The 26349-nt window shown below is 38.8% G+C and overlaps 1 protein-coding gene across 7 annotated transcripts in view; it reads left to right on the plus strand.

Moving 5' to 3' along the window:
- The window catches only part of SPATA6 (spermatogenesis associated 6), a 46983-nt gene extending 24323 nt beyond the window's left edge, over positions 1-22660 (plus strand). For 3 of the 7 annotated variants that reach the window (XM_075155812.1, XM_075155816.1, XM_075155814.1), the window contains 3 exons: positions 8106-8205; positions 11975-12057; positions 15967-22660. In XM_075155812.1, the coding sequence (XP_075011913.1) occupies positions 8106-8205; positions 11975-12057; positions 15967-16147 (364 nt within the window). In that variant the 3' untranslated portion in view covers positions 16148-22660. The remainder of the gene's footprint in view (positions 1-8105; positions 8206-11974; positions 12058-15966) is intronic. The other 4 variants (XM_075155813.1, XM_075155815.1, XR_012674447.1 and 1 more) reach the window with 4 other exon arrangements.
- Positions 22661-26349: the final 3689 nt, after the last annotated feature.

The following is a 26349-nucleotide window of genomic DNA, read 5'->3' on the forward strand; positions in this document are numbered from 1 at the left end:
CTACTTGGAGACATACTTTGGTGGCTAGTTCACACTCGTTCCAGGCTGTTTCATCCTTGTTGCCAGTGGTACCTCAGTTAGTCAATGCTCACAGGGTGCATTTTATAGCCTACACACAGCCTAATGCTTTTTTTCAAACTAGAAAAATTGTCTCAGTTTCTTTCTTTAAAAAGAAAAATGACAGATGGCAGGTGGGGATTGAATTTTTAATACTTATAAAGATCAAGTTGGTGTTTTAACATTTTCCTCTGCTTGAAAACTTGCTTGTTTGTTGTTCTGTGTAATAGTATTTCTTGAGAACTGTTATACAGAGATTAGGATGTATCTGGGATTTGGAGGAGGTTTCTTTGTCATCTTGTCTACCTCCCCACTCTCTTCTGACATTGTTTGTGCATTAGTTACCCAAGTCTGGGGAAGAGATATTGTAATGGTGACTTTTTTATCCTTCTTTTTTCAGCTGGATTCCTTGGGGGGGGTAAATTTTGAAATGGATTATATTTAAATAATCCATTATATTGATAGAAGGAGTGTCTTGTATGTAGAGAGCTGCTGTTACATGCACAGCGATTTAGTCATCTGCCAGTTAATCTTGGAATTATCTGAATATTCTTGCTTTTTCTCTTTACAAGCCCCTCTCCAGAAGAGATTTGTGATCTTTTGAAATTATGTTTTTCCTTCTTATTAAAAAAAAATTCTCAGCTGTTTAGAGATGTAACATCTCTTTATGTTAAAGATGTAAGCATTTACTTTTGTCATCAGAAAAAGTGCAAAATGAGAAGGTAAAGGGTATAGTCTAAAAAATTTGATCTCTATTTCAAGCTGCTGAGATAACAATGGCTTTAGCTGACTGTATACTGAGAGCTGTAGTTGGAATGACAAACATGGATCAGAGGTCAATGTTTGGAAATGCATGCAAACGCTGCTGTTCAGATCATAAAAATACAGAGAAAATCAGTACTACTGAAAGTATACCAGTGTTAGTGTATTTGCAAGAATACAGTCTTATCTCACAGTATTTGATGTTTATTTCCTCAATTTTATTTTGAATTACAAAGACAAAGAGCTTAGCATATCCAGGCTGTTTTTCTTAATGCTAGTCAACCCACAGTCAATATGAAACTTGACTCCCCACCTCGACCTTTAGTTCCCTTTTTTCCCTCTTTTTTAAAAAAAGTAGAGTGAAGTGAATGTCTGCCTTCTTGGGAGTACTTGCCAGAGCACTGCTGAATAGTTGTTAAGCCACTGCAATACTTTTCAGTGATACAGAAATTGGGGTCTTACATAAGGTCCTCTGAACCATTTTTCTAGCAGTTTCTAGTCCCTTTCTGAACCTGCTAGAGAGACCACAAATCAATCCTCTCCCCTTTTCCACTGGGTTTGAGCCAGAAGCAGAAGTGTAAATAGATTTACTGCTGAACAAGTCAGCAAAGTTTTGAATATTTATTTTTCGTACTGTATTTTTACATTTTTCATTACTTAGGTCACCTAAGGAAAGCATTTGCTAGTGTTGCAAACTGGTACTAAGCAGAGTGATGTGGTTGTACAGCTCTACTTCTCATTTTGGTTCTAGCTCCTGTGCAGAGCAATGGTACATGCACACCCTTCAGTTCCTGCCCACTATGTGTGGCCAGCTTCAGTCAGTGCAGTTGACTTGCCCCCACAGGCTGGTTGGTTGGGCATGGATACGTATCCTGTATGCTTTGTGAAAGAGCATTAGCACTATAGTCTCTCAATGCTGCTGCAGGAAAGCAAAATTCAAGTCCAGTCCTTGCTTTCATAATGCATGTACATCCTCATGCACTCCTAGAAAACAGTATTTTTCTTGGGACTTACAAGGTAAGCCTTCCTTGCAGCACTGAAACCTGCAGCAAAGTACCTTTTGTAAAGAAAAGGAGAAACGGTGAGGTGGATTCTGTAAGGTAATGACGGAAGTCCTCTGAATGGAGCTATCTGCTGGCACAAGAGAAATTCTTTTCTCAAGAGACCGCAGCAATCATAGCAGTATTTGACCTTTTCTGTTATGTTGAGAGGCAAAGCTACTTCTCATGCATTTGGGATCAAAGGATTCTTTTTCCTACTCTGGACATGGCAGGCTTTTGCTTTTGTTTTTTATCATTGATCTGAAGAATAATCATTTCCAGAGTGAAGTCCAGCTCAATGTCTTTTTTATGTTCTCGTGGTTATACTGCTAATATATGATCTTACCTACTATAAAATTTAACAAAAATCTAAGTTCTGTTTGAAGAAAGACAGAGGTTAACTGTCTTACAGAAGATCAGATGCCCTTCTGTAATATTCCTCTATTGTTTCACTACCATCTTTTTATGTTATCTTTTTCCAAGTGCTAGGGAAATACCAGCATGAAGTTAGCTATTACTAATGATAGAAATAATGATAGACACTAATAGTTAGATACTAACAAAAGACTATATCCTATGTGAAGTCCTTGAAAATTCCAATTATCAGAAGCTTTGGCTTCAGTGATCTTGAAATGTCACCCCAGGATCTCGGGTACTAGTTTTGTTGCACAGCAAAATCCAGACCACAGGTAGTTCACCTAACATTTTAGGGAGTGGCATGCATCCTAAGACAGGGTTTACTTCTGTAAGAGTGGGTTTAAATTCTGAGAACTTTCTACTGTAAAGTGGAATACTGAAAAATTTAGCAGACTTTATAGAAAAAAAGCTTGCTCTAGGGAGAGATTGCAACTAGGTTTCCTGTCTATTTCTAGCTATTTAAAAGTAATTATTTCTGATTTTTTGGAATTTAGTTTGGTAGTAAGGCTGTTCTTAAATCTTTTGGGTTTATCAGTCTCACCTCTTGGGGACGTTTCCTTATTTTGCATTCTTTAAGTTAACTTCTGGAAATCAACACTTGAAGATCAGTTATTTCATACTATATTCTGCAAAACTGAGCAGTACCTAAGCCTTGTTTCGTATTTTTGATCAACATCTGTACTATTTGTCATCTTCATTGGTTGATTTTGCTGCAGCGGTAGGTAAATTTGAAATTGATTGCTGTCAAATTAATATATAAATATTTAAATTAATATATAAATTAATAAATTCAGAGATGATAGAAGGTAATGGAAAAGCTTCCAAAGATGTTAAGGAGGTGCAGCCCATTTATGACATACTAATGACTTACTGCCAGAATGACTTGAACCTTTTTGGGGCAACTGCTCAGCTAGAGTATTGGGCCTTCCTTGAAATCTCGGAAGCTGTCTGCCACTTAGGATTTACTTTTTACATGAAGATGATGTATCTTGTCCCAGTTTTAAGGACTAGGTATGAAGCTTAGGAGGGAAAAGAAAGCATTTACTAATTTAAAAACACAGTACTGAATATATCTCTAGTGCTTCAAGGCCTAACTGTAAACAGGGCTTTTGAAAGTAAGAGAAACTATTTAGAAAGGATGAGAAATCTTCACTTTTTAAAAATTTCTTACTGAAGAGGGAGAGCAAATGGGTACACAGCTAAGCTATCAGCTTCTGCTTCCAAATACGTAGGCTGCTGTGCTTTGATTTAAGGCCTTGTCTGTGTGTAATTGTTTCTGCTTCGTAGTAGTATCCTGGGATTATGAAAGCAGCATACTTCCTCCACTTAAAATCCTTGCATTCTTACAGTATTAGTATGTTGATATGTTTTCATAACAATTCCAGAACTGGTATGTACCAATATAGTCTCTAAAACACTTTTGCACTGGTATAGCTGCATCTACACTAAGGTTGACAGTCATCAGTCATTTTAAGAAAAAGCAAAACAAAATTGCGTCCTTTACTAGTAGACCAGTAAAACTCTTAAGTGTAGCCCAGCCTTTCTATTGTTCCTACAGACCAGTATACACTGAGAACCAAGTTCATTGTACTGAATTGCCACTTCATGTCCTCTTAAATGAGAATAAAGCAAATTCTCCACTTACTGTGAATGCTGCATAAATGCCTACTTGGATATAAAATCTGTGAGGTTTATTTCTATTTCAGAATTAAATATATTTGGTTTTCTTGAGAATCTCTCTTGTTCCATGTATAAGTTCTTGCAGATTGTGGTTTTTCAGATTATACTTAGCTTTAAGTGTTCTTTCTCCTCTTCTCCCCAATTACAGTAGCGTTCTCTCCAATTGTGAATCTGGTACTACAGTACTTCATTGATTTCTGTCCTCAGATAGTTTGTCCTTGTATGTGGTTTTGCTCAGCATGAAGTCTGTGTCTTTGAAGCTGATGAATTCTTCATGGAGGCTACATGCACCGAGTTGTTCACAGGCTAGGAGGTGTGATGGTGGGGGAAGGGGTCACGCTAGGCATTGCAAATATTCTGCAGTAGGCTTTTGCATTAATTCTACTGATATGAAATGTATTAGTATCTCCTGCTGAAATGTGATATTAACATTTTTGCTGTGTGCAAGTGGATGATTGGATTGTCTGACATTTGAAAATTCCTATTTATTACAGCTCTCAAGTTCACAAGCTGCTGTTTGACTAGAGTACATGGGTGGATGTATCCTGTTTGTATTTCTAATGGAGTATTTCATCCTAATGGATAAAATTATACAGGAAAATAACTTCAATCTTTAGCACAATCTTCAGGCTTCTTTTTTTTTCATCAAGGTAGATGTTGTCTGTCTGACCTTAAAAAAATCCTTATCTCATAAAAGAAAATAAATGCCTTTAGTCACATTACAAGGGAAAATGGTTCTGTTTCCTTGATCGTACTTGACACAACATCTTTGAAATTAATCTTGAGAAGTTCTCTGATTGATCTGGCTTTTTCTAGGTCACTGAGCTATATTTCCAAAGTGTTTATACAATCTATTGGAATCAATAAACAATTTAAACTGATGTAACTGCAGAATGTTTGCAAGTCCCAGGGAAAATTGAAAGTATGACAAAGAATACAGCTGTAGAAGTTTATTTCGTTTATCAGGACAAACAGTCATTGAAATGAAGTGACTTTCCTTTCAACACTGCAATATGATAGTGACACCTTAATCACATAAATAAGTAGCTAGTCATTTTAAAAACTCGTTATTGGTGATTTTGGGCAAGTGGAATCCCTTTACTTACACGTTAAGAAGCTGTGCTCTGAAACCTGTTTTATAAAATATTTCCAATAGGAGACTTAGAGTATCATAAAAAGGTTTCACTTCAGATTATTGTTGTTACATTTCAGTCATGATTTTAGTTTTGGCTGGTGTAAATATTAACATGACTTTAATTGTGGCTTAGACTCTATAGTTATTACTAAAATTAGACAATAACAATACTAGAAAAACTAATTAAAAATAAGCTGATACTGTTTTTAATCACACTTAAGGTTTTGATGGTTTTTTCCCCTCTTTTTTTTTTTTTGTACATTAAGTTTGGGGTATGTGTGAGTGGCTAACATTTCTTATACCACAGCGCACACTAGTGGATTGATCAATAAAATCACCTGAAAAAAGAAATCTGATAGTTCTTGAATTAAGTACTTAAATCTTCTTCTTCTTCTTGCAGACATAGCCACGTATTTTCTAAATTAATACAATAGCAAGCTGGGTTTTCTTTTTTCCAAAAGTAAATACATTTATCTCCAAGGATATTTGTATAATAAAAATGATCTGAAATCTTACATACGAATTTCATAAAATTTATTTCCCAAAGGCAATCTATTCCAACTTCTCTTCTCAGCGCCAGCAACCTGGATGTTGGAAGAACAGCAGCTGCTGTATAAATAAGAGAAAATGCCATGACTTCATGGGTCTATCTTTTATTTGTCAAATGGGAAATGACTCACTGCGTCTAAGATGCAGATTTTTAAACATGCATTTTGGAGGTTCTTTAATATTAGTAAATATTTGTAAATGCTAATGAGAAGTCATAAGATGATAGTACCACTCCAGCCCTTTCCTTTACCTCTCTTCTTTTTAAAAAAAAGTTTTTTTTCAAAACACCACTAGTGATAGAGCGCATGCATTGTAATGCAGTACATCAAACTGGGTTTGACTGTGTTAGGGAAATGAATGTCCCTGCCTGCTTAAGGGGCCTAGACTTATATTTCTTTAAAGGCAATGCTTTCCTCCCCTAACAAAATTCACAAACCGTTTTGCTTTCTTTTAGAAAAAGTTATGCGAGATCTTTTAGTGCAGAGATCGTTAGACGCAAAAGAATTGAATAGTATGGATTTGCCATACGTGCTGTTGGGTTTGAATTTAATTGTAAATGTTCAGGATGCTAATACAAATGTTATAGCCAGCTTTGTGAAAATTCTTGCCTGTAATGATCCAAAGATAAACAATGTTAAATGTCATTAGAAATATGGAAAATACATCCCCCTATAGATTATATGACTCATCCTTCCAATATTGTATCATTTCTTGGCACCTTTTCTTGAAGAAAAATAGAAGCATTCAGAAATAGATGGTTTGATTTAAGGAAACTCATAAATAGGCTGAAAATATTGGGGCTTTTTAGAACAGAGAGAGATAATTCAGAAAGATAAGCAATAATAAGTGAGTCTAAATAAGTTGATTAGATAAAAGAAAATAGAAGAAAGTTACTCAAAAGCAGAGAACTGGTCACTTTCTACTTATATTTCTATCTCTCTCTGGTAATAGAAAGAATGATCCAAAAGATTGCAAAGTGCTCCCAGCCCTGCCTGTAACCTTCAAGGCAACCTGGCACTTCCCATTTTCAGGAGCGTGCTTCCATTAATTTTAACATTGCCAAGTTATTTGTTTTGGACTGAAGCTTTCTGCGTGTAGTTGGTTTGTTCTTTTTGGCAGGAGCTGTACAGTTCTTTAGCTGTATTGAAATTTCTTACAGTTTGATGAAGGTAAACTAAGCCAGGCATGATCAGATTGGGGATTTCAGAGATTGGATAACTCAGGGAATGTGATAAATAGGAGAGAAGAGGGCAGAAGGGCTTGCAGTCTCAGTCCCACAAACCCATCCAGAGCCCAGTGTAGAACCTCAGGGTTCAGAGTCTTGATGTTTCTCCACTGCATCAAAGTTGTGAAGCCAACTATCAAAGCATGCCACTGTTTCTTGTGCTCCTAATCCACCCACAGTATGGCAGCCCAGTACTGCTGTTGGCTGTTGTTCCATGAGCTCAAATTGCAGAGGTATGGCTTGCCAGCTCACAGCTTGCCTGGTTACCCGTATTCATATTAGCGTGATACCACATCATGAGTTTTTATTTTCTTGGTGCAAAGTCAGGTTCTCAGAGGTTAGGAAACATTGACATGAAGATGCACAATCTTGATTTGGTGCCCTGTTTCTATCCACTGTGATGAGATTGTGTAAGTAAACATTTCATAACTTTTCCCCAATAATTCTTTCCTTATGTTGATCTCTTTTTCCACCACCCCTGCCCAAATAATACATTTTTGAGTGTATTAACATGTGGAGGTTGGTGTGTAAGTGATCCTATTCTTAAAATCTTAGTTGCCTCCCTTAACAGTCTGAGAATAACTATTGATATGAAATTTCTGACAGCTTCTGAACTTGCTGAGAAGGAGGAGGGTTTTTTTTTAGTAAACTGGAAAAAAATGTGCTGCAAAACATAAAAGGATAAAATCCAAAAGTAGCTGTTGGTTTTAAGTCACTCATATCAAGCAAGCTACCTGGCTTTTAATGTAAAAAAGCAACTTAAAATGCAGTTCCATCTTGTAAAATAAAGATTGTGAATTTGCAGGTTTTTAACTCTATGGGCTTTGCAATTTGCACACATCGGGGTTAAGAATTTCATGTGTGTAATACTTCCTTTAAAAAGAGGAAAATAAAACCTGATCACTGGGAATAGAATAACTGTATAGCTTTTCTATTCTGTAGGGACAATACAAACGATACGGAAATATTACTTAAGTTACAAAATCATTAACATTTTCTGTGTTTTGCATCTTCTGTTGGTATTGTGGATGCATACCATTTATGCAATGCTTTGAAATGTTTCTTTACTTGTACCCCAGAGGAGAAAAAGAATCAAATCTAAACATTGTGTATGTTCCAAATACAAGGAAGTAATGTATGCTTCATAATTTAAAAAAAAAAAATATCTAAGTCAAAAGCATGTTTGAGCTTTTCAACAAGAAAATATTTCTTCTGTTTGTTCTTCCTCTTCCTCTTGCAGATTTAGCTCTGGTTGGCCTTCACCAGCAAATGGAGATGAGATCCATAAAAGAGTAAAAAATATTTTAAGGACACACAGTGCTAGACAGCGCCTAATATTTGTAAGTTTGACTGCAAACTAAATCCTTTCTTGTCTCCAAGATGGCTGAGGGAGAGAACTGTGCCTACAGTCTTGGATTTATTGTAATGTTGTCCTCTGAGGCAGCCTTGATTGTAGAAACATGGATTCAGTGTATAAGCTGAACTGTTTCACACTGATTTCAGTAGCCTCCTTAGGTGTAACCTTTATGGACAGCTGGTATAGGTAACCCTCTCACGGGGTATCGAGGACAATCACGTTTTTTTTATATCTGGTTCTCCACTTCCAAATTAAACAAAAAACATGTTACAGATCTGTAGAACATTAAGGCTTAACATGTTGTGCAGCTGCACATCAGCAGCTGCTTGTGTCTAGCTGTTTGTAGAGCTAATATTATTCTTCAGATGTGTGCTTTTTTTCCTTAATTACCTGGCTTCCAATGAACAGCGCTCTTTATCTAATGAGATTATGCCTGGGATCAGAATATTTTGTCCTTGAGTCTGATGGAATTTTGAAATGTGGTTTTAGACAGATAAAAAATTTTGCTATTGCGATTTTGAGAAACCCAGTTGTGGCACAGGAGCTCCCTCACCAAAGCATTCTAAAACTGAATAACAAGGTTGTTCATCTGCAGAGAACTTAGGATCTTAAGTGTGAAGTGAGGTAAAAGAAAGGTAAGGTAAAAGGATGTAAGGATGAGAGGTAGGTAAGATTAAGATTAGGAGCTCAGAAATTATTGGTTTTGTCTGACAGTCTAACACACAAATGTTATTGATCAGTTAGAAGAGACATGAGCCTCAAAGTGGGGAAGAGACATCTTTTTTGCTTCAATTTCTCCTCTTAGAAAATGGAGTGTTGACAGAAATCTGCTTTTGTGTGTTGCTGCAATTTTAAGTTACTACTGTCCCCAGCTGTCCACCTTTCTCCTCTGATGTAGTTTACTGGATCAGTGGGAAGCGTGGTAAAGAGTGTGAGAGCCCTGGCCTCCCCACCTCAAGTTCAGCACAGAAACGACAGGCGTAACACCGGTGTGCTGGCATATGAGCTGTGCTGGCTGGGATGCGGTGACTGCACTGACTACAGTAAACCCATGGTAGGGGGCTGGGGCAGAAGTGAAAGTTGTTGTCTCAATCCATTGCTGCAAGATGTGCTGAAGAACATCTGTCTTAGCTCTGAGGTCTCAAGTTATTTATTTATTTCCCCAAATTTAGCCATCCTGGGCAGCTCCTTGTGTTGCCTGCATGCTCTCTTAATCTGATTATGTTCTCATTTCTGTTCAATCTTCATCTTTAGCTTAGTTGTGCTTTTTGTTTTAAACTCAGAAAAACCTTTTCTCATGCATGCTAAGACTGTTTGATCTAGTTCATGCTGTACCTCCCTGAGTTTGTATACAAACGTTATGATCTTGTGAGCTGCTGCCTCTCCAATAGAAGATGCCCATCACATTTTTCTGTGTTTCAGCCACTCCAAAATAGGTACAAATCATGTCACATGCTTCTCTGATGTTTCAATGAACTTAAGATAACAAATTGGATTTCGTGATGGTCCAGCACCTACAAGTAATGAAAGTTTGCGCAGCCTGAACTATCTCCAGTGGTCCTTGACTACTTTCCTTGAACAGTAGACCATGACTTTACGATAAAAGATTTACTAGTTTGTTAGGAGAGCTGGATGGCTGGTTATACGGTCTCTCCATAAAGTTATAAAGACTATTAAATATAATAATGGGTAAAGGAGAATTCGATCATTTTCTTCCTATTTACTTATTTTACTTATACAATTTAAAACACTCTACTCTAGAATGACTTACACATATACTGGTATTCACTTGTTACTGCAATATTGCACAAATGCACGCAAATTTGCAAGCATGGTTTTAGATTCTGGAAGCATGGTGCTTTCTGTTGGCACACCTTGTTACTTCCAGTATCAAACACTTGCTGAATACTCACAGGGATTAACAATCAGAGATTATGCTTTTCTGTTTCCTCTTCTGCTGGAAAACCTCATGCTTCTGCCCTAAAAAATCCAGATATCAGGGTATAGGGTAAGATTTTTTGAGTCCTTAATTACCAACCTGTTCAGAACAATGTTGGAAAAGGACTGTTTTTCTCACTCCATTTTCTTCCACTGAGCAAAAGGAATGGGAGGATGTTACAGAGAAGTCTCCCGGTGTTTGGTAATAATGTACAGCTAACTTGTGAAAGCTGTGCTAACAGCAGCTGACCTGCTTAAAAAAAAAAAAATCAGGTCTACTTGCAGTGAGTACTGTAAAATACACCAGGATTGGTTGTGCTTCCCCAGATGGCCCAAAATCTAGGCTGCCTTGTTATGCAGTGGATGGATGAGGTAAACGGGTGATCTTGAAAGTGAGGGAATAGTAAAGCAAGTGCACTGGCAATGTGGTGAGTAGATTTTGGCTCCAGTCTGAATCCTCTTCCAAACTTTGGAAGGTTAAAATGTATCTCTTATTCTGTTTCATTCCAAAGAGCCTAATGCTAAATAACCATTCCCAGAAGCATGCAGCTGTGTTTTCCAAAATTTCATTTCCATAGTGCTCTGTAAAAATAGTGTGACTGCAGCTCTGCTGCAGATTCCTTAGGGTGTCCACTGTAGCTTTCTGCTGTGACATTCTGACAGTATCATAATGTTTCCATCTTTTTTTGCTTTCCAGAACATAATTTGCCTCTGGCAAATGCTGCAGTTTTATTTACCATTGTACCCATTTCCTCTTCAGTGCTTTGTAGTCTGTGACTGCTGAAGGAAGAGAGTTTTCCTGTTTACAAACACAGTTATTACCTTGTATTTCACCACAAAAAATTGTGTTAAGTTTTTCCTCATCTATATGCTGCCATTCAGCTTGCTCTGCATCTTATTGCCTTCTACCACTATATTTATTGTTGTTTCTCCTAGTTTTGTGTTACCAGCAAGTGTGATTATTTTTACTGCACGGTCTTTTTTTCCAGTTGTTTCTTCTGTGGCATGAAAGATGAATTTGTTCACTAATCCTTACAGCAATTGGCTTCTGCTAAAAGCATCACTTAATATCACCTCTTAAGTAGTGTCTTTGCTCTTCAGAGTAGAGTGAATGTGGTTGTGTGTGGTGGAATTTCTACCATCCTGTCTCAAGTGAGCAGCTGGCTCCCTTCACATGAGGTGTTTTGTTTCTTACTTACCTAAGAGGGCAAATATGGGTCAATTAATGTCTCGATAACATTTGGAAGGTATGACTGCTTTCTAACAACTCCTAAGAATACCACTGAAGGGTCATTAAGTGTATCGTAGATATTTTTTAAAGTGAGGTAAGCATGTTCTCAGCCCTGTATATGGAATCGAAGTATTCAGATGTGTAGAATGCTTCTGTATGGTAAAATGCATTAAATGAATAATGATAGCTCATTATAAAAGCTTCTGCAAGAAGCTTTATAGAAGCTTTATAAAAGCTTCTTGTGCAAGAAACAAAAGTAAGGCAGTGAGCAGTAGGTTTCATAGCATTTAACCAACGTGTTTGTTGGGGATTATTGAAGCTTGTGCTGTCTGCATAGTTCTTTAGATCTACACTGTCTAGAAATTCTTTCCAGTTTATTACCTGAAAATTATTAGCTGAGTTGTACTGAACTTAATTAAAAGTGTTCATAAATGGCATTTGGCTCGTTATACTTTGTCCCTTTCTCCCCCAAGAAATGTAAGCACTTTAATAGTCTTCTACTAAATGGAAAGAAAGTATTTTTGAAATGAGATCATTGTATTCAGAAACCAACGTAATGAGAATTTGATTTCTGTTTTTTTAGGATGAGAGTAACGCATCAAAAGGTGACTTGACAGGAGAATCTTCGCGTAAAGCGCCCTTATCCATGAGTGAACTGCAGAGCAGGTATGGATTTTTTCTCTGACCAAGACAGAACAGTCATCATCATGAAATTGCCCTTTAAATTTAGCTAAAAATTTCTCTTCCTATTTTGAGCTATGTAATATATTGCACTGGGAAAAGGCTTCTGTAGGAGTTAGTCCTACTAAGCTTTTTCACCTAAAAGCAAAATACTGTTAACTATCATTATGCCTTTCATGCTGTTTGGCACTGTGTCAGTATAGTCCCCATAAAACACTGATTTTGGGACTGGACTTGGTCATAAAAATGATCCTTGGGCAGTAATTTTTGGATTTTATCAACCAGAGAGGAAATGTCACTTTAAAAATAACCAACTGGTTATTTTTTCTTAAAACTATGGGAGTGCAAAAATAAATGGAAGTTTGTTTAGTAATACGGTTTTGGGCTGTTTTATTGGGTTGTTTATTTCCCCAAAACACATATTTGGAAAAGAGAAGCATCTTAAAAAACACAGCAAATATATACTGTGGTTTAGTGATTCAGCATGCCATATTTCAGAAGACCTCTTGAAAACCTGAGATCTTGAAAACCTGGTTTATGTAGGTTAATTATTCTGTGCGCTCCTCACATATATATGACTAGGGTTTTGTTCAAATATTTTACTTAAAAGACACCAATTTAATTGATTTTGACAACTTCTGTAGTAGAAGTTATCAATATTGATGTTCTCTATGTATGCACACAGTATTTTGTAGAACGTTTTGGGTACTTGTTGGAGGAAAGATACTAAGTAATGTAAAACATTTTTTGGCTTGTGTGGCTTTTCTGTTTTTCTTTATATTAAGAGAGAAATCCTAGAACTGTGGTGCTAAATTTGAGCGATCTTGACATTATGAAAAAAAAGGTTTTATTTTGATAGTTAAATGTGATGCAATATTTTGTAACAAATGCTTCCTGAATCACCACTGTATGCCACTGAAAGGAGGGTAATTCAGTATGGATATCATAGTGAACTACTTGCAATTAGTAAGCTCTAAAAAGTTAATTTATGATTTGTTGGCTTTTTTTAAATTCCTGAAATTTGTAGTCACCTCTGCACAAGGGATCCACTTAGTCTTAGATGAAGTATGTGAAGTTGCTACTAACATTGTTAGTATTTCTATACCTATGCTCACTCCTGTATTCTGCATGTAGCCTTTTTGCTCCTTTATCCTTTGTCCTGACAGCTGCTGCAATTAAATTGTGTAGGATGTGTTTGTGAGAGAGAAAGTGCAAGTTTTTGTTTTGAGGCAGCTTTGGGACTTTGAGATTGATGCTGAAACTGCAGACCATGAAAAAAGAAGAAACAAATCCTAATACTACAGAATCAAGAAGTGATGGGATATGAAATGTGGCACTCAAGTTGGGAAAGGACTCTCCTTGGGTTTAGAGGCCAGCAGCACTAGTCCCATTCAGTGAAGGGCGAGACATAAAAGGACTCGAGGACAGTCTGGTTGCTGAGTGTTTGCCACAGTGCTCATAAACAGGATACAAGGACAGAGGCAGAGTTCATAGAAGGACATGGTACTGTCGACCAAATGTTGGCAGTAAAGTAGATGATTGAAAACCACTGGGAGTAAGGAAAAGGTCCGTGTTTTGTGAAATATTTAGTATATGATTCACTCAGAAAAGAACTTCTGGGACTCTTAAAGGAGATGTATGAGGGAACAAAAGCATATGACAGATATTTCAGAGCAGGGAGTTGCGTGCAGAAATCCTGCTGTTAATATGATTTGTGTGTGCAATTCCCAGATTGCTTAGCTCAGGTTGTCAGCTGGTTTCCAGTTGAGACAGGAGAGGGACTCTTCCCTAGCTTGGCTGTATCTTTGTCCACACCAGTGCTAAGTATCTCATGTGCAAGGAGTGGCTAATGGAAATGCATACACACACATCCCCCCACCAAAAAAAGAAGGGAAAATGAAGCTTATGTCTTTTTTTTTTTTTTTTAAGTTTTATCAGTACCAGAATAAGGGACCTGTGAAAGTTGTTATTGTTTTTTGAGTCTTTCCTTTACTGCAGTTAAAGGGGTTGGATTTTGAGTGTCTCTATGTAGATTAAGCTTTTGGTAGAAGAAAAGGCAAGCACAAGGCTGACTGCAGGAAGTGGATTCCAAGGAAAAGAGTGTCAGAGCTGTTTGTTGTCGAGTTACACAGCTCCTAGTGCTGTGCTTATTTGTTGGTCTGAGAATTCTCCATCAGAAGTGAGGCAACACGAACTGCAGAAAGGAGGAGATAAAACTTCAGTTGTCGATGGGTCCCCAGGGTATTGATTTGTCTACGTTTAACACAGGCCTGTATAACTTTTCTATTGATTCTGCTGTTTGGTAGGTTGGTTTCTTTGTGTCCAAACTGTGAAGCACAGTGTGCCCTCTCCAGGGTGGTAAACAGGTTTAAATTTTCTTCATGCTGTTGACTGACTTTAAATGTTGGGCCTTTTTTGAAAAAGTGTGAAAGTGGCCTTCCTCCCTTTTTAATATTGGAGCCACATAAAGATGATCTTGTTGTTGTTTTATGTGGTGTAGATTGGCATCACCATAATATTTGAATATAAGAAATGTAAAAGCAAAAGCTATTCCTTCTTTTGTTTTCCATGGGACAGTGGAAGCTTAGAAATGTGACTTTAGAAAATGGATTTTACATCTCCCTCTTCTTTCCTCACCATTTTCCTTTCTTAAAGTGAAAACCTTATGTTTTGATGCAGCTAGCTAGAAGTATACTTGTGAGTCCTTTGACATAAGGTTTCTTTCAATTTTGTCACAGGTGTTTACTGATATTAACTTGAGGACAAAGTTTTAAGTACTGATTTGACCGTAATAGATTAATAAATGATATGATCTAGTTGAAGATGTCCCTGCAGGGGCAGGGAGGTTGGACTAGATGACCTTTTAAAGGCCCTTTCCAATCCAAACTATTCTATGACTCTATGTATATAAGAAAAGATAAAGCTTCCCTGTGAAATGTAATCCATGTCCTAAATGAAGATGGTCACCATCAGCTTCACATTTCCAGTTTCATTTCCCAGACTGAGAACATTCATGAAAGGCTGAAGATAACTCAGTCCTAATTTTTAAGTGTCTTAGGTGCCTAAATCTCTGAGCAGATGTGAAAAATATCACCTCAGTAGTCATTTTTTGCTTATGATTTTTGAGCTACTTGTTTCATGCTTCATTACAGGAAAATGGCTCATTTCATTATATGACACAAGCCTTTGTTTTGAAAGTTTCAAGAGAAGGCAAATAGTCATGAAGTTTAGATATATACACTTCAGATTTGTCAGGGTTTCATAATGATTGTCAGAGAATAAATTTCATTTCGTAGATTTAGGAAATAATTTCTCAAAGCAACTGAAATATGAGATGGTATTTTTGTTTAGTATTAAAACAGTGACACAGAAGATGGGGCGGGGAAGGAACACTCGATTGCCACTATATCATAATGTATTTGGTAGAATACTTAATCCAAGATGTTTCCAGTAGAGCACTTTACAGCTGCAACCACAGTAATTTAATATACCTTTGATAGATTGTCTTCATATTGAAATAGCTGCTTGTGGTTACATTGTGACCTTCAAAGGACACAAAAATCCTACTGTGCTGCTCTTGCATAGGCTTAGTGCCTAGTCACACTGCCTGTCAAAATACAGCAAAATTACTGCGTGCTCTTTGAAAATTAATTCTCTTTCTATTTGGGAGGTATTATCAAGTGCACTCAGATAAATGAGGGAGAATTTGTGTGAATGAATAACGTGGGGCTCCCATTCCTTAGAAGTAGCTGCAGTGCAGTCTTTTTTATCAATTTGTGAAAGGTAATCCGTGATTAGCAAGTTCTACATTTGGATTTCTGCTGGTTTTGTGCTTCTGATTCCTCCTCCTTACCTTGATTTGATCATTTTTTCTTATCTTCTTTCTGTTGACAGTTCACCAGTGCAGCAGAACGCTACTGTTCACTTGGATAATGGTGAATATTGGTCTAGTCATGCAGCTGTATACAAAGGGAAGACTCACAGAGCGATCTTTGAAGAGAGTCTCGAGAAAATATACAGAAACATGTACCGAAAAGCTTCTGGCACTGTTTCGGACCGAAAAACGCACTCCTGATAGCAATTCACCTGGAAATGCACAGTACACAGTGTTCATATTTGTAACGGAACCTATTTTTATGTAACAAATATTTGTACTCTATTTTTAAGGTGTAATTATGGTTGGGCAGGGTTTTGGAGAAATGAGGTTTTGGCCTGGGTTGCCAAAAGGAAACTATTAACACCCCCCTGCCTGTCCCCCGCCTCCCCCAAACCCAACAGCAACTAAGCCGCTCCACAGTTAATCAAGATGGTGTTGCTTCTATGAAACTATGAAAACATAGTCATTTGAAGACTAATAGGTCTGCTGTACATTCCTGTTTGACACCAACTTGGATTTCAGCTGCAGCCAATTGTTATTAAATAATTAAAGCTATTTAGTAACATAAACAGAATTGGTTGAAGAAGCAGTATGTCCTAGTGTTCAGAGAGGGGGTCTAAAGAGGAAGGTGGATGTGAGTGTTGATTTAAAAGCGTCCCCTCTGGGACAAAGGGAATTGTTTTCTAGAAAATTGCTTTTGGATTGTTTATTTTTGAGACAGGCAGAAACTCTGATACTGTCCTATAGACATGCTTTCAAAGTGGTTTCAAGCACCTTTAGTCACAAATTTTCTAATACTGTCAAATTTTAAAAGAAACCCACCCAACCCAGCAGCCTTTGTATCAGAAGAAAGGTCGTCTTCACACACCCTGTGCATTTGGAAGTTTCCACACTCTCTTGAATGCAGCCATGACATTTGCCAATATACTTGTAATTTTAAAAAAAAATGAATAAGAAAGGAGTGTGGAGGGGGAAAGACTGGTGCTAGTCAGCAGGCTCCTCATATACCCCAAACAGGCCTTCTGAAGTTCCTGCATCACAATCCCACCTAATTTGGAGCCTGTCCTTCCCAGTCTGCTGGGATCCTGTTGGCAGAAATCGCATCGTTTTTGCTAAAGGCCACCAAATGTTCATCAGCAGTTCGATGCTTTCCCCAGGGATGGAACCTTTTCAGCCTTGCATTGAACAGATCCCACATTAGCAGACCGGGGCAAATTGCCCGTCTATTGAAAAGCGGAATGTTTTAAAAGGGCAAGAGTGTCCATCTTCTGCTTCCTTTCAGAATGGGGGAAAAAACAAATGCCTGTTCTGGCTCCTTCCCTGACTGAGCGAACAGATTCAATTACACCAATGCCATTTTACCTGTTATGATTGGATAAAAGATAAAGCTAGCAGTACAGATGGCAGACATATGACTGTAACCTGCCAGCATGCCTAGATAAACAAAAAGTTGGTCTACTCTGCCTTCCATCCTTTAATGCTGAGGCAACATAATTGATTTGAGAAAGCAGTTGGTGAGCAATTATGCTAGTGGGAAAGCACATTGAAAGGCTGTGTGCTTCTGTTTCGGGAAAGGGGACTCTCAGAGGAAGTGTCTTGCATATAGACATTTCTATTCCTTGTAACTGTTAAACCAGTTGAAGTGGATTAACACTGATAACTTCCTGTCCCTGATGCCATTTAGCACATTAGCGCATTCAAAGGGCATTAGCTGCACGGTCTTATGCTGGTTTTGACTGGGATAGAGTTAATTTTCTTTATAGTAGCTAGTATGGGGCTGTGTTTGGGATTTGTGCTGAAAACAGTGTTGATAACAGGGATGTTTTTGTTATTGCTGAGCAGTGCTTACACAGAGTCAAGTGCTTCTCTTCTGCTCCTCACACCACCCCACCAGTGAGTGGGCTGGGGGTGCACAAGAAGTTGGGAGGGGACACAGCTGGGACAGCTGACCCCAACTGACCAAAGGGATATTCCATACCAGGTGACGTCATGCTCAGCATATAAAGCTGGGGAAGAAGAAGGAAGGGGGGGACATTTGGAGTGATGGCGCTTGTCTTCCCAAGTAACTGTTACACGTGATGGAGCTCTGCTTTCCTGGAGATGACTGAACACCTGCCTGCCAATGGGAAGGAGTGAATGAATTCCTTGCTTTGCTTTGCTTTGCTTGCATGCGCAGCTTTTGCTTTACTTTTTAAACTGTCTTTATCTCAACCCACGAGTTTTCTCACTTTTACTCTTCTGATTCTCTTCCCCCATCCCACCGGGGGGGAGCGAGCGAGCGGTTGTGAGGTGCTTAGTTGCCGGCTGGGGTTAAATCATGACATATGGATAAGTGTTGAGTCACTCTATGAAGTAGTAGTACACTTTTTTTGCAGCAGTGAAAAATAAAACTTACCCAAACTGTGCCACTGAAGGCATGGTGGCCATGGAGTATTGTGCTACCGGTACCTGGTATTCATTCATTAGCCTATTCCTGTGACCCCGTATTAGTCCATAAGGGAATAGTTTCTTTCTCCTTGCTGCTCAGGAAAGTAGGTATATTCGAATGGATCCTAAATAGGCAGGGCGTATTCTGAGAGATACTTTCCAAGCTTTTGGTTTAAAATGAATCTACTGAAATCTGAAGGTTGCTGTGGTTTCCTTGTATGTGTTTGAGCCATAAGATTTACTGTTCTTCTCATGGTATCCCAGAGTTTTCATTCAATATTCTCCATGTTTTCCCTCCCCAGTGTCACAGCTTAGTAAAAGTTAGAGTTTTCTGAAGATTGGCTGCTCCCCTTTGGCCTAATCTGGTTCTGTGACATAGAAGTACTGTTCGATTTTTCCCTCCCCAGCAGTCCAGCAGACTTTAGTTCCTGTTTGTTTGATGTGTAAGAAGGCCTGAATGCTGAGGCTTTGGTTTTTTGTATGGATAAGTAAGGACGCAAGTTGCCATGAATTGAAGACGCAAGGAGGGGATGAGGAAGGTTGGAGGCCACTTTCAAAAAACAGGGTAATGTTTTTGAGGGGTCCAGAGGAATGGCTGGGTTATATCTGTTCTATTCCCCTAGCTAAAGAAAGGAAGCATATGGTAATATGGCAACCTTCAGTTTTTCATCAAAGATGAAAAATTTTTTTTTTCATCAAAGGTGAAAACTGGATGGGAGGAAAAAAAAGTGTCATATGTTGAATTTTGACCATTATGAATATCCTCACTGTAGTCTTCATAGGCAGCATAACGCCAAATGAAGCAGATAGGCTGTGAGTGTCTTTGGCCCTGCTCCAGCTGCGAGGGGAGATGGTGTGTATAATGTCTTTCGGAATCGGCTGCTGCAGGATATGTGTTTCTCTCTTGGGTCGGAGTCATTCCATAGCGCATATGCTGTGATACAGCAGAGAGAGTTGTCTTCCAAGCACTGTGCTGGAAATCCGGTTTGGTTAATGGAAAACTTTTCTGTGAAATGTGACTTAAGACCCAAATTACTCCGATCTGTCCATAAAATCTGCAAGCCACTTCGTTTTCAGAAGATTTTGGCCCCTTCCCTGTTTGCACAGCTAACCCTCCTACTAATATGCATACAGCTGAAGTGCACTGAGCACTGCTGCCCCTTTGCTGCTGCAGTATGTGATAAGTTCAGGCAGTGAACCAACATAGTAATAAACTGTAATTGTTTAGTGCACCTTGCCTTCTGATACAATTTAAATCCCTTCTATCAAATGCAAATTTCTAGGTTCCTGAGTGGAGCTTAAAATAGCATTTTCGATGCTCGTTCCTTATCTTTTGCCATCCACAAAGTGGTCTGTTAGTGACAGTGGGATGGCGTAATTCCACCCCCATCATTTCACCTCCTAAAGGAAAACTGCCTACTTAAATCTAGAAATAATGGGCTAGATTAAGAGCAATTTAGTGTTTTTCTGTAGAGTCTGTCTCTTTCTATTGCCCTCCCCAAATTATTATAACCCATGAGTATTCTCACCAAATGCTATTCAGCATCCAGTGTTGCTTGCAGTATGCAATCAGTGCAATATTTTAATCACTTTCATTTTAATAAGTCAGAGTCTGCTTCCTACCTGCTCCCTTCCCTCTTTCCTACAAATAACTTGGTATAGTGCAGGATCTTGGGGTGGCTTTAGACAAACTACCTGCCTGTGTTGAGTAGAAATGCAAATCCTTTGCTGAGTAGTAGTTGCTTTGGAAATCACTCAGTCATTGACCTGTTGTGGATTAAAGGCAAAAATGTCAAACTCTTTAATGATTTGCCTTATCTAAGTTTTCAACTAGAAGAAGGGAAGCTTAAATTGGTCCATTGGGGACAAGAGGCAGAGGGATGGCTAGAGTAATGGGAACAGGTAGGAGCAGCTTTGTAAGATAGATGGGCAGCAGTGTTTATACCACAAATCTGAGCAGCTTGGAAGATGATGAAGGCTGTTCTTTAGATTGTGCATCACATGTTGGAATTTTACTATTACTTAGGAGGCTGCCAAAACAGTCAGGGGAGAAAGAAATCTACCTATAAGTGTTGGGAATCTATTTTTTGGGCAAAATAACAGAACATATAGCTCTGCTCAGTATTAAATAGTCTGTTCCAAACTCCTTCTCATTGTTACCTCAGCTGTAAAATGGGGAATTTGTGCTCTATTGAAGCTTAATTAAATGACTGTGAAGTGCTTTGGGATCCTGAGGTGAATGTTACAGAAATTATTTTGTGGAAGCCTGGCTGAAAAGTCCCATCTCATCTCCAGGTTACTAAAAAGGCTTTATTTTAATTTTCCTAGGTTTATTATGTTTTAATCAGCCAATTATTAAGCAAGTCTTAATCTTATCAAGATAGAAACCTATTAGATCTAAGAGATAGCTGAAAAAGATAATGAACTGCTTTACTACATAAAGGAGTAGTCTTTACAGTGGGTATCCTACTCAGCTTCTGTCTCCTGAATGATCTGGGTTCATCATGCTCATACTGATTGCTCTCATGATATCTTTGGGGTTTTTTTAATACAAATTATTTTTTTGTCATCCTGATATCTTAGTTTTTTCTGCTATGTGTACTAATCAGTGCTATTAACATCTATCACATCATTTGTTCTTATCCTCTCCCCAGGAGCAAGGGGTGCAATGGTGTGTGCAACTTGACAGTGGAGAAGTTTGTGTGGTGTGCCATAGGTTTGTCAGAGAAAGTAAGTTGGAAGGAATCTCTGCCTTTTCAGTCTGTGTGCAAGCAATAGCTTATTATATAATTCTGCTTTTCCTAATTTTTAAGCTTGAAAGTGTTTTCTAAAACACTGAACTGTGCAACAAAATTCGTAGCCGTTTAGCAGTGGTAACTTAACTGTATAAATATTGTAAAGTGGAATCTCTGGGTCACAGGAAAACCTACCATTATGTTAATTACTTCAGTGGTTACAGAGTGATCATTATCAGGATGTTGAAAGTATCTCAAGAGATTTGTTTAGTAGTCAAGGAATTTGGGGGAACTTTCAAATCAATGCAACTTAGCTGCTTGGTTCCAGTGAAAACAATTGAAGCTAAGAGAGAACAGCTCTTCTGTGGATGATCTTAATGAGCTACCTCACTGACAGAAATGATATCTGGTTTAGGTGGTGGTCTCTGGTAGCAGCAGAGAACCGGTTTTTGCCAGTTCCTTTCAGTTTCAACAAATAAACCAGTGTTGTGGGAAGTGATCAAGAACACCTAATATTCCTGTTTCTATTACACTGCACAAGCCCGTGATTGCATTGGTTTCTACTGCTTTCTCCATGGAATTCAAAACATCATCAGCCAAAGCCCTTAAAAGATGAGGCTGTAGCTCCTTTTGTTAACAGTGTTGGCTCGCCAAAGATATGCAGTTTGTTCCCTGTTTGTCTTCAATGAGAAATTCACTGAAGTGCAGCGATAGTTTGTCTGGATGGCAACATGAAGGAACTGTAATCTTTCTCTTTGCTTGATCAATGTGGAGACTGTGCTTTTTCTTCATGTGTATTTCCATTCAATTCTGGGTGATTGCTTCTGATCTAGGAGAGAACTCTCTGCAATCTGAGAAGTGGTGATCTGAGCCGCCTTCTCACCTCTTCAGGGAAAGGAGTTTGCTGTTGCAAAACAACATCCCTCCTGGTTCATAAGAATTTACTGATCCCGAGGATACAGCACAAAAATTCTGTTCTGTGGTCAGGCTTTTGCGTAACCCCGTACAGCTGATGCCATTGAATGTGTGAACAGAACTTCACACAAAGTGAGGGTGGGAGGCTGAAAGCAGGGGTAGACTTTGAGAGTGGTTTGATGCATGGCATGCCATGCATTATGCATTTGTATACCATGAATTTTCAGTGTATAAAATAATCTGTGAAACTTATAAGTAACAAAAGCACCATTTACATCGCTGAACAGTGGTGAATTCTAATGCGTACATTTGTATTGTTACACTGACTTGAATTTTTGAATGTTTGGCTAATTGTGTTGTTACTAAGACTATAGTTGTATGAACTGTTTCATTCAGTACTCCAGTAGTAAACATTTGCTAAGAGGTTGCTTTCCCTGCCTGCCTTGTTTTCACTGCAGTCATCTAGTGTTTACATACATTTTAGCCTCTGTGCCATTTTTGAAGGCTTTATTTGTCTCATTTACGTTTTTGGTTTGGATAATACTTAAATATGAAATCCATCTGGGAAACATATTGTACATTCACGTTGAGGGGTAAAACCAGTTTTTAATTAAAATTTTATACAGCACTTGTATTTCACTTTGTCCTGTTTTATTATGAAACACTTCAATCTTCCTCCTAAAACACATATGTCTTGTGCATTTCAAGATGTTCCTTGTTGCTCATGCAGAACCAGTTTCTGAGCTCTGTCAGCAGAGTGCCATATGTTCTGGGGTTCATTTCGCTTCTCTGGCGTTTGTGTAGGCAGCATATTGGATGTAACGCAGCTAAGCTCTGCTCCATTCTTTTCTTTGTAAACTTGTCAAAAGATGAAAAAAGCAGGGAGAAGAAAACACTGAATAATACTCGAGTGATTTGAATTATCAGTAAGTTATGGTAACTTGGCCAATCAAAATTGAGGTTTCTCGTGTACTTGAGGATTTTCCTCAATTGCGGCTTATGCATAGCCTATAAAGTGATGCATTCCTCAGTGCTACCCAGTATTACACCCAAAACAGGTGCTGAAGATTGAGATGTAACCCAAGCCATTTGGAAATGACAAGCATTAAGTGCTCTTAATTTTGCATTGATCTGCTATTTTAAATTTAAAAAAAGAAAAGTTGAGTAATAGAAGATGGGCATGTGAAGGGATTGTACTCTTCTTTGTTGTCTTCTGGCATTGTGGAAAATAACTCTCCACTGTTCAAATGCCTGGTACCGAACAGAGAAATCCCAAGACTGATGGTGCCCTCCTGTTTAAAAAAAAAAAAAAAAAAAAAAAAAAAGAGTAATTTTTCTTACCAATTCATTCCTGTTTCTTCCCTGCCCTCCATAATCTTGACCACGAACCAGTAGGTACCATCAGTCTTTAATATACCGCTGTTTATTGATAGTAGCCATATATTGTCAGATACTGATCTTATCTGCTGAAAGCTTTCCAGAACCGTCTCGGTGCCTGTGACAGAGGACCAAAGTTCTTCTGTGATTCTGCAACTGGAGCTTAAAAACAAAAAAAAGGAAAAGAAGGAATAAGAAACTAGCAAAAAAGGAATACCTATTAAACTGCTTCCTGTTCGCTGAGGTATGAGGCTGGAGGGAAAGGGCTTGAGTGGCTGCTCGATACGAGTGTGTGGAGGAGTGGGGAGGGAAACTTCTGCAGTCCTGACCTAAGGTCGGTCAGAAATAGCCAGCTGGAGTGACATGAGTGTAAACCTGGCGGAAGCGACAGGCAACTCAGCTCCTGGGACTCTATTTACATATGTTTAAGACAAACAAAAAAAGCTGTCTTGTTCCCCAGGAAAATCTATTTACTTGGCATTCGGCTCATGTATAAGCTGGAACTTCTTTCATGGAAGATGTAGAAACAAAGCAACTGACATTTCTGCTTTGATGTGAGGCTGAAACTAAGATTTGATTTTGAAATATGAAAGTAAACTGAAACTACCTCCAATTTAAAGGTGGGGTTTTTTTAATCACCTTAAAAGTTTTGAGAAGTTTTTTTTTCCCTCCCCTTAGGGACCAGAAGAAATTATAACAGTAATCTTATTTACAGCTACTTAAGTCTACAGAGACAGTGGCTGTAGGTTAATGAAAAATTGACACTGCTACTTGCCCGTGCTTCCAGCAGAATTTTTTTTCTTCAAACTGATGTGAACTGTTGCACTGCGTGAGTTGGTTATGAGTCTCACATATTAAATTGAATGCTTCTTTTGTGGAAGCTACAGGAGCAAGTCATAACTGAATGTTTTGAACAACATTCCTGTTTTGAACAAATGCAGCAAAAATTATGGGTTTCTTAAAATGGTTACCCTGGTCCTTGCTCCCCACACACACTCAGAAATAAAGCCTGCTTTGTTAGTCTAAGCCAGAAAGTGGGCAGAGGAATTGTCCCCGATGATCTCCATCCCAGTACTGAAGCCGGAGTGCTGTCAGCCCAACCTCATAGCAGTCTCGTAGAGAAGCCACGCCATAGAGCAGTCGCTGAGTGTTGCGAGTGCAGTTGCTCTTACGTTTTGCATACACGTGTGTGCTGTAACGCACTCTTATGCGCACTCCCCCTCGTGCGGCACTGGGACTCCTCAGGGGACACCCTGTGGCTCACAGAGCGTTCTTCAAGTGCCCTCTCCAGGAGCACTTCTGCAGTGTCTTTTGGGACAGCTTGTTTCTCATTCCTGGGAATCATGCACAGAAATGGCACGCAGTCAGCAGCTCAGGCTGACTTTGGTTCGTACTCTGACAACTTAATATCTCTGTTTGTTGTCCTTGGCATGGTGGTGCCATCTGGTCTTGCTTGGACAGCTTATCTATAATATTGCACTGCATGATATTTCAGTTTTTGCTTATGAAATCTTGGGCTGTGCTTGAATGGCACACTGATACCTTGATGCCAGACTTTGACCAGATGGCACATGCTTAAATAACATCTCCCCATGCGCTGTGATGGAGATGGGTACACAGAGGTGTTGGAAATTGCATTTGAGGCAAGGGGAGGGAAGGCATGAAGATGGCTTCAGGTATTATATGGGATCTCAGGTCAGGAATTAAAGAGCCATTGGATGTCCACAGACTTCCCTGCTCCCCTTGAAGGACTTTAAACCTATAAGAGACTTTGAAGAGTGCCTAGTTCTTGGGTTGAGGGGCTGTTCTGGGGCAGAAGCATTCTCCATCTCTCCTGTAGGAGTTTCAAGACTCATTGAGTCACAGAAAGGTGGAGAAAATGCGTGACTCTGAGGGTCAGGGTACACTTGGGAAAAGGCAGTGGTGCGTGCAGTGGGATTTGGGGCAATGATGGGCAACACCAATAAAGACTCCTCCTTGAGCATTTCTCCAACAAGGACATCTGGTATTTTGGTTCCCAGTGGATTTGCCTTCTCCACTGGGAAGAAGGTTATGTTTGGGTGATGAGGAAGTCGTTGTCTTTCATTTCTCTGAAGAACAGGTGGTGACGTTTCCTTGCAATCTTTCACAGCCTGGAAGGGTGCTTTCATCGCCATTGCAGCAACACTGTGTTGGGGCAGCTTGGCAATTGGCTTCTTCACTCGTGATCACCTGCTTCAGAGGAGGCTGTACAAAAATCTGGAATTGTTGTGACACCAACATTTTACCTATGCTAAAAAATCACTTTCATTTATTGCTCCCTGTGTCGCCTTCACAACACCCTGTACATCGCTCTTACTGCTCAAGGCAAACAAAAAACTGTTCATACCCAGCTTTGGGGAATCACCGAGGTTGGATAACGCCTCCCACATTATGCTGGCATTTGTCTGAAATGCAGAAAATAAATGAACCCCACTAAATATATATACAGGACAGTGAGATGAGAGGCTTGAATTTGTTTTTTGCATCTGCTACATTTTGTCCTTTGCCACTTCCTTTTGGCTTTATCCCCTTTATTGCCTTTCCATGATTATAAAGCCCCGTTTCTCTGCATGCACTGCCTGTGATTTTTATTTATGTAGTATAAGTTCATAACAGGCAACTGCTTAATGTAACAGAAGAGGCTTGATGAAATCCAGCAGTTGAAAGCTGAAGCGAGATGCAGTCTCACTAGAAATAAGGTGCAGCTCCTTTTTTTTCTAATGTAATGAGTATTTAGCTTTTAGAACACTTTAGGCAGAAACTGGTTTCTTAGCTTGTAGTCTTTATACCAGGGTGATGACTGTGCTAAAAGAAACATGGCTAAGCTGGCAGTTTGCTAAAGAAATAGGCAGGAATGTTCTGCCATATGTGTTGTGGTATTATTGCTCAGTCAAAAATCCCAAATCCTACCAGTAAATTCTGGGT

The sequence above is a fragment of the Calonectris borealis genome, chromosome 8 (genome assembly GCF_964195595.1).
Source record: "Calonectris borealis chromosome 8, bCalBor7.hap1.2, whole genome shotgun sequence".
Lineage (NCBI taxonomy): Eukaryota > Metazoa > Chordata > Aves > Procellariiformes > Procellariidae > Calonectris > Calonectris borealis.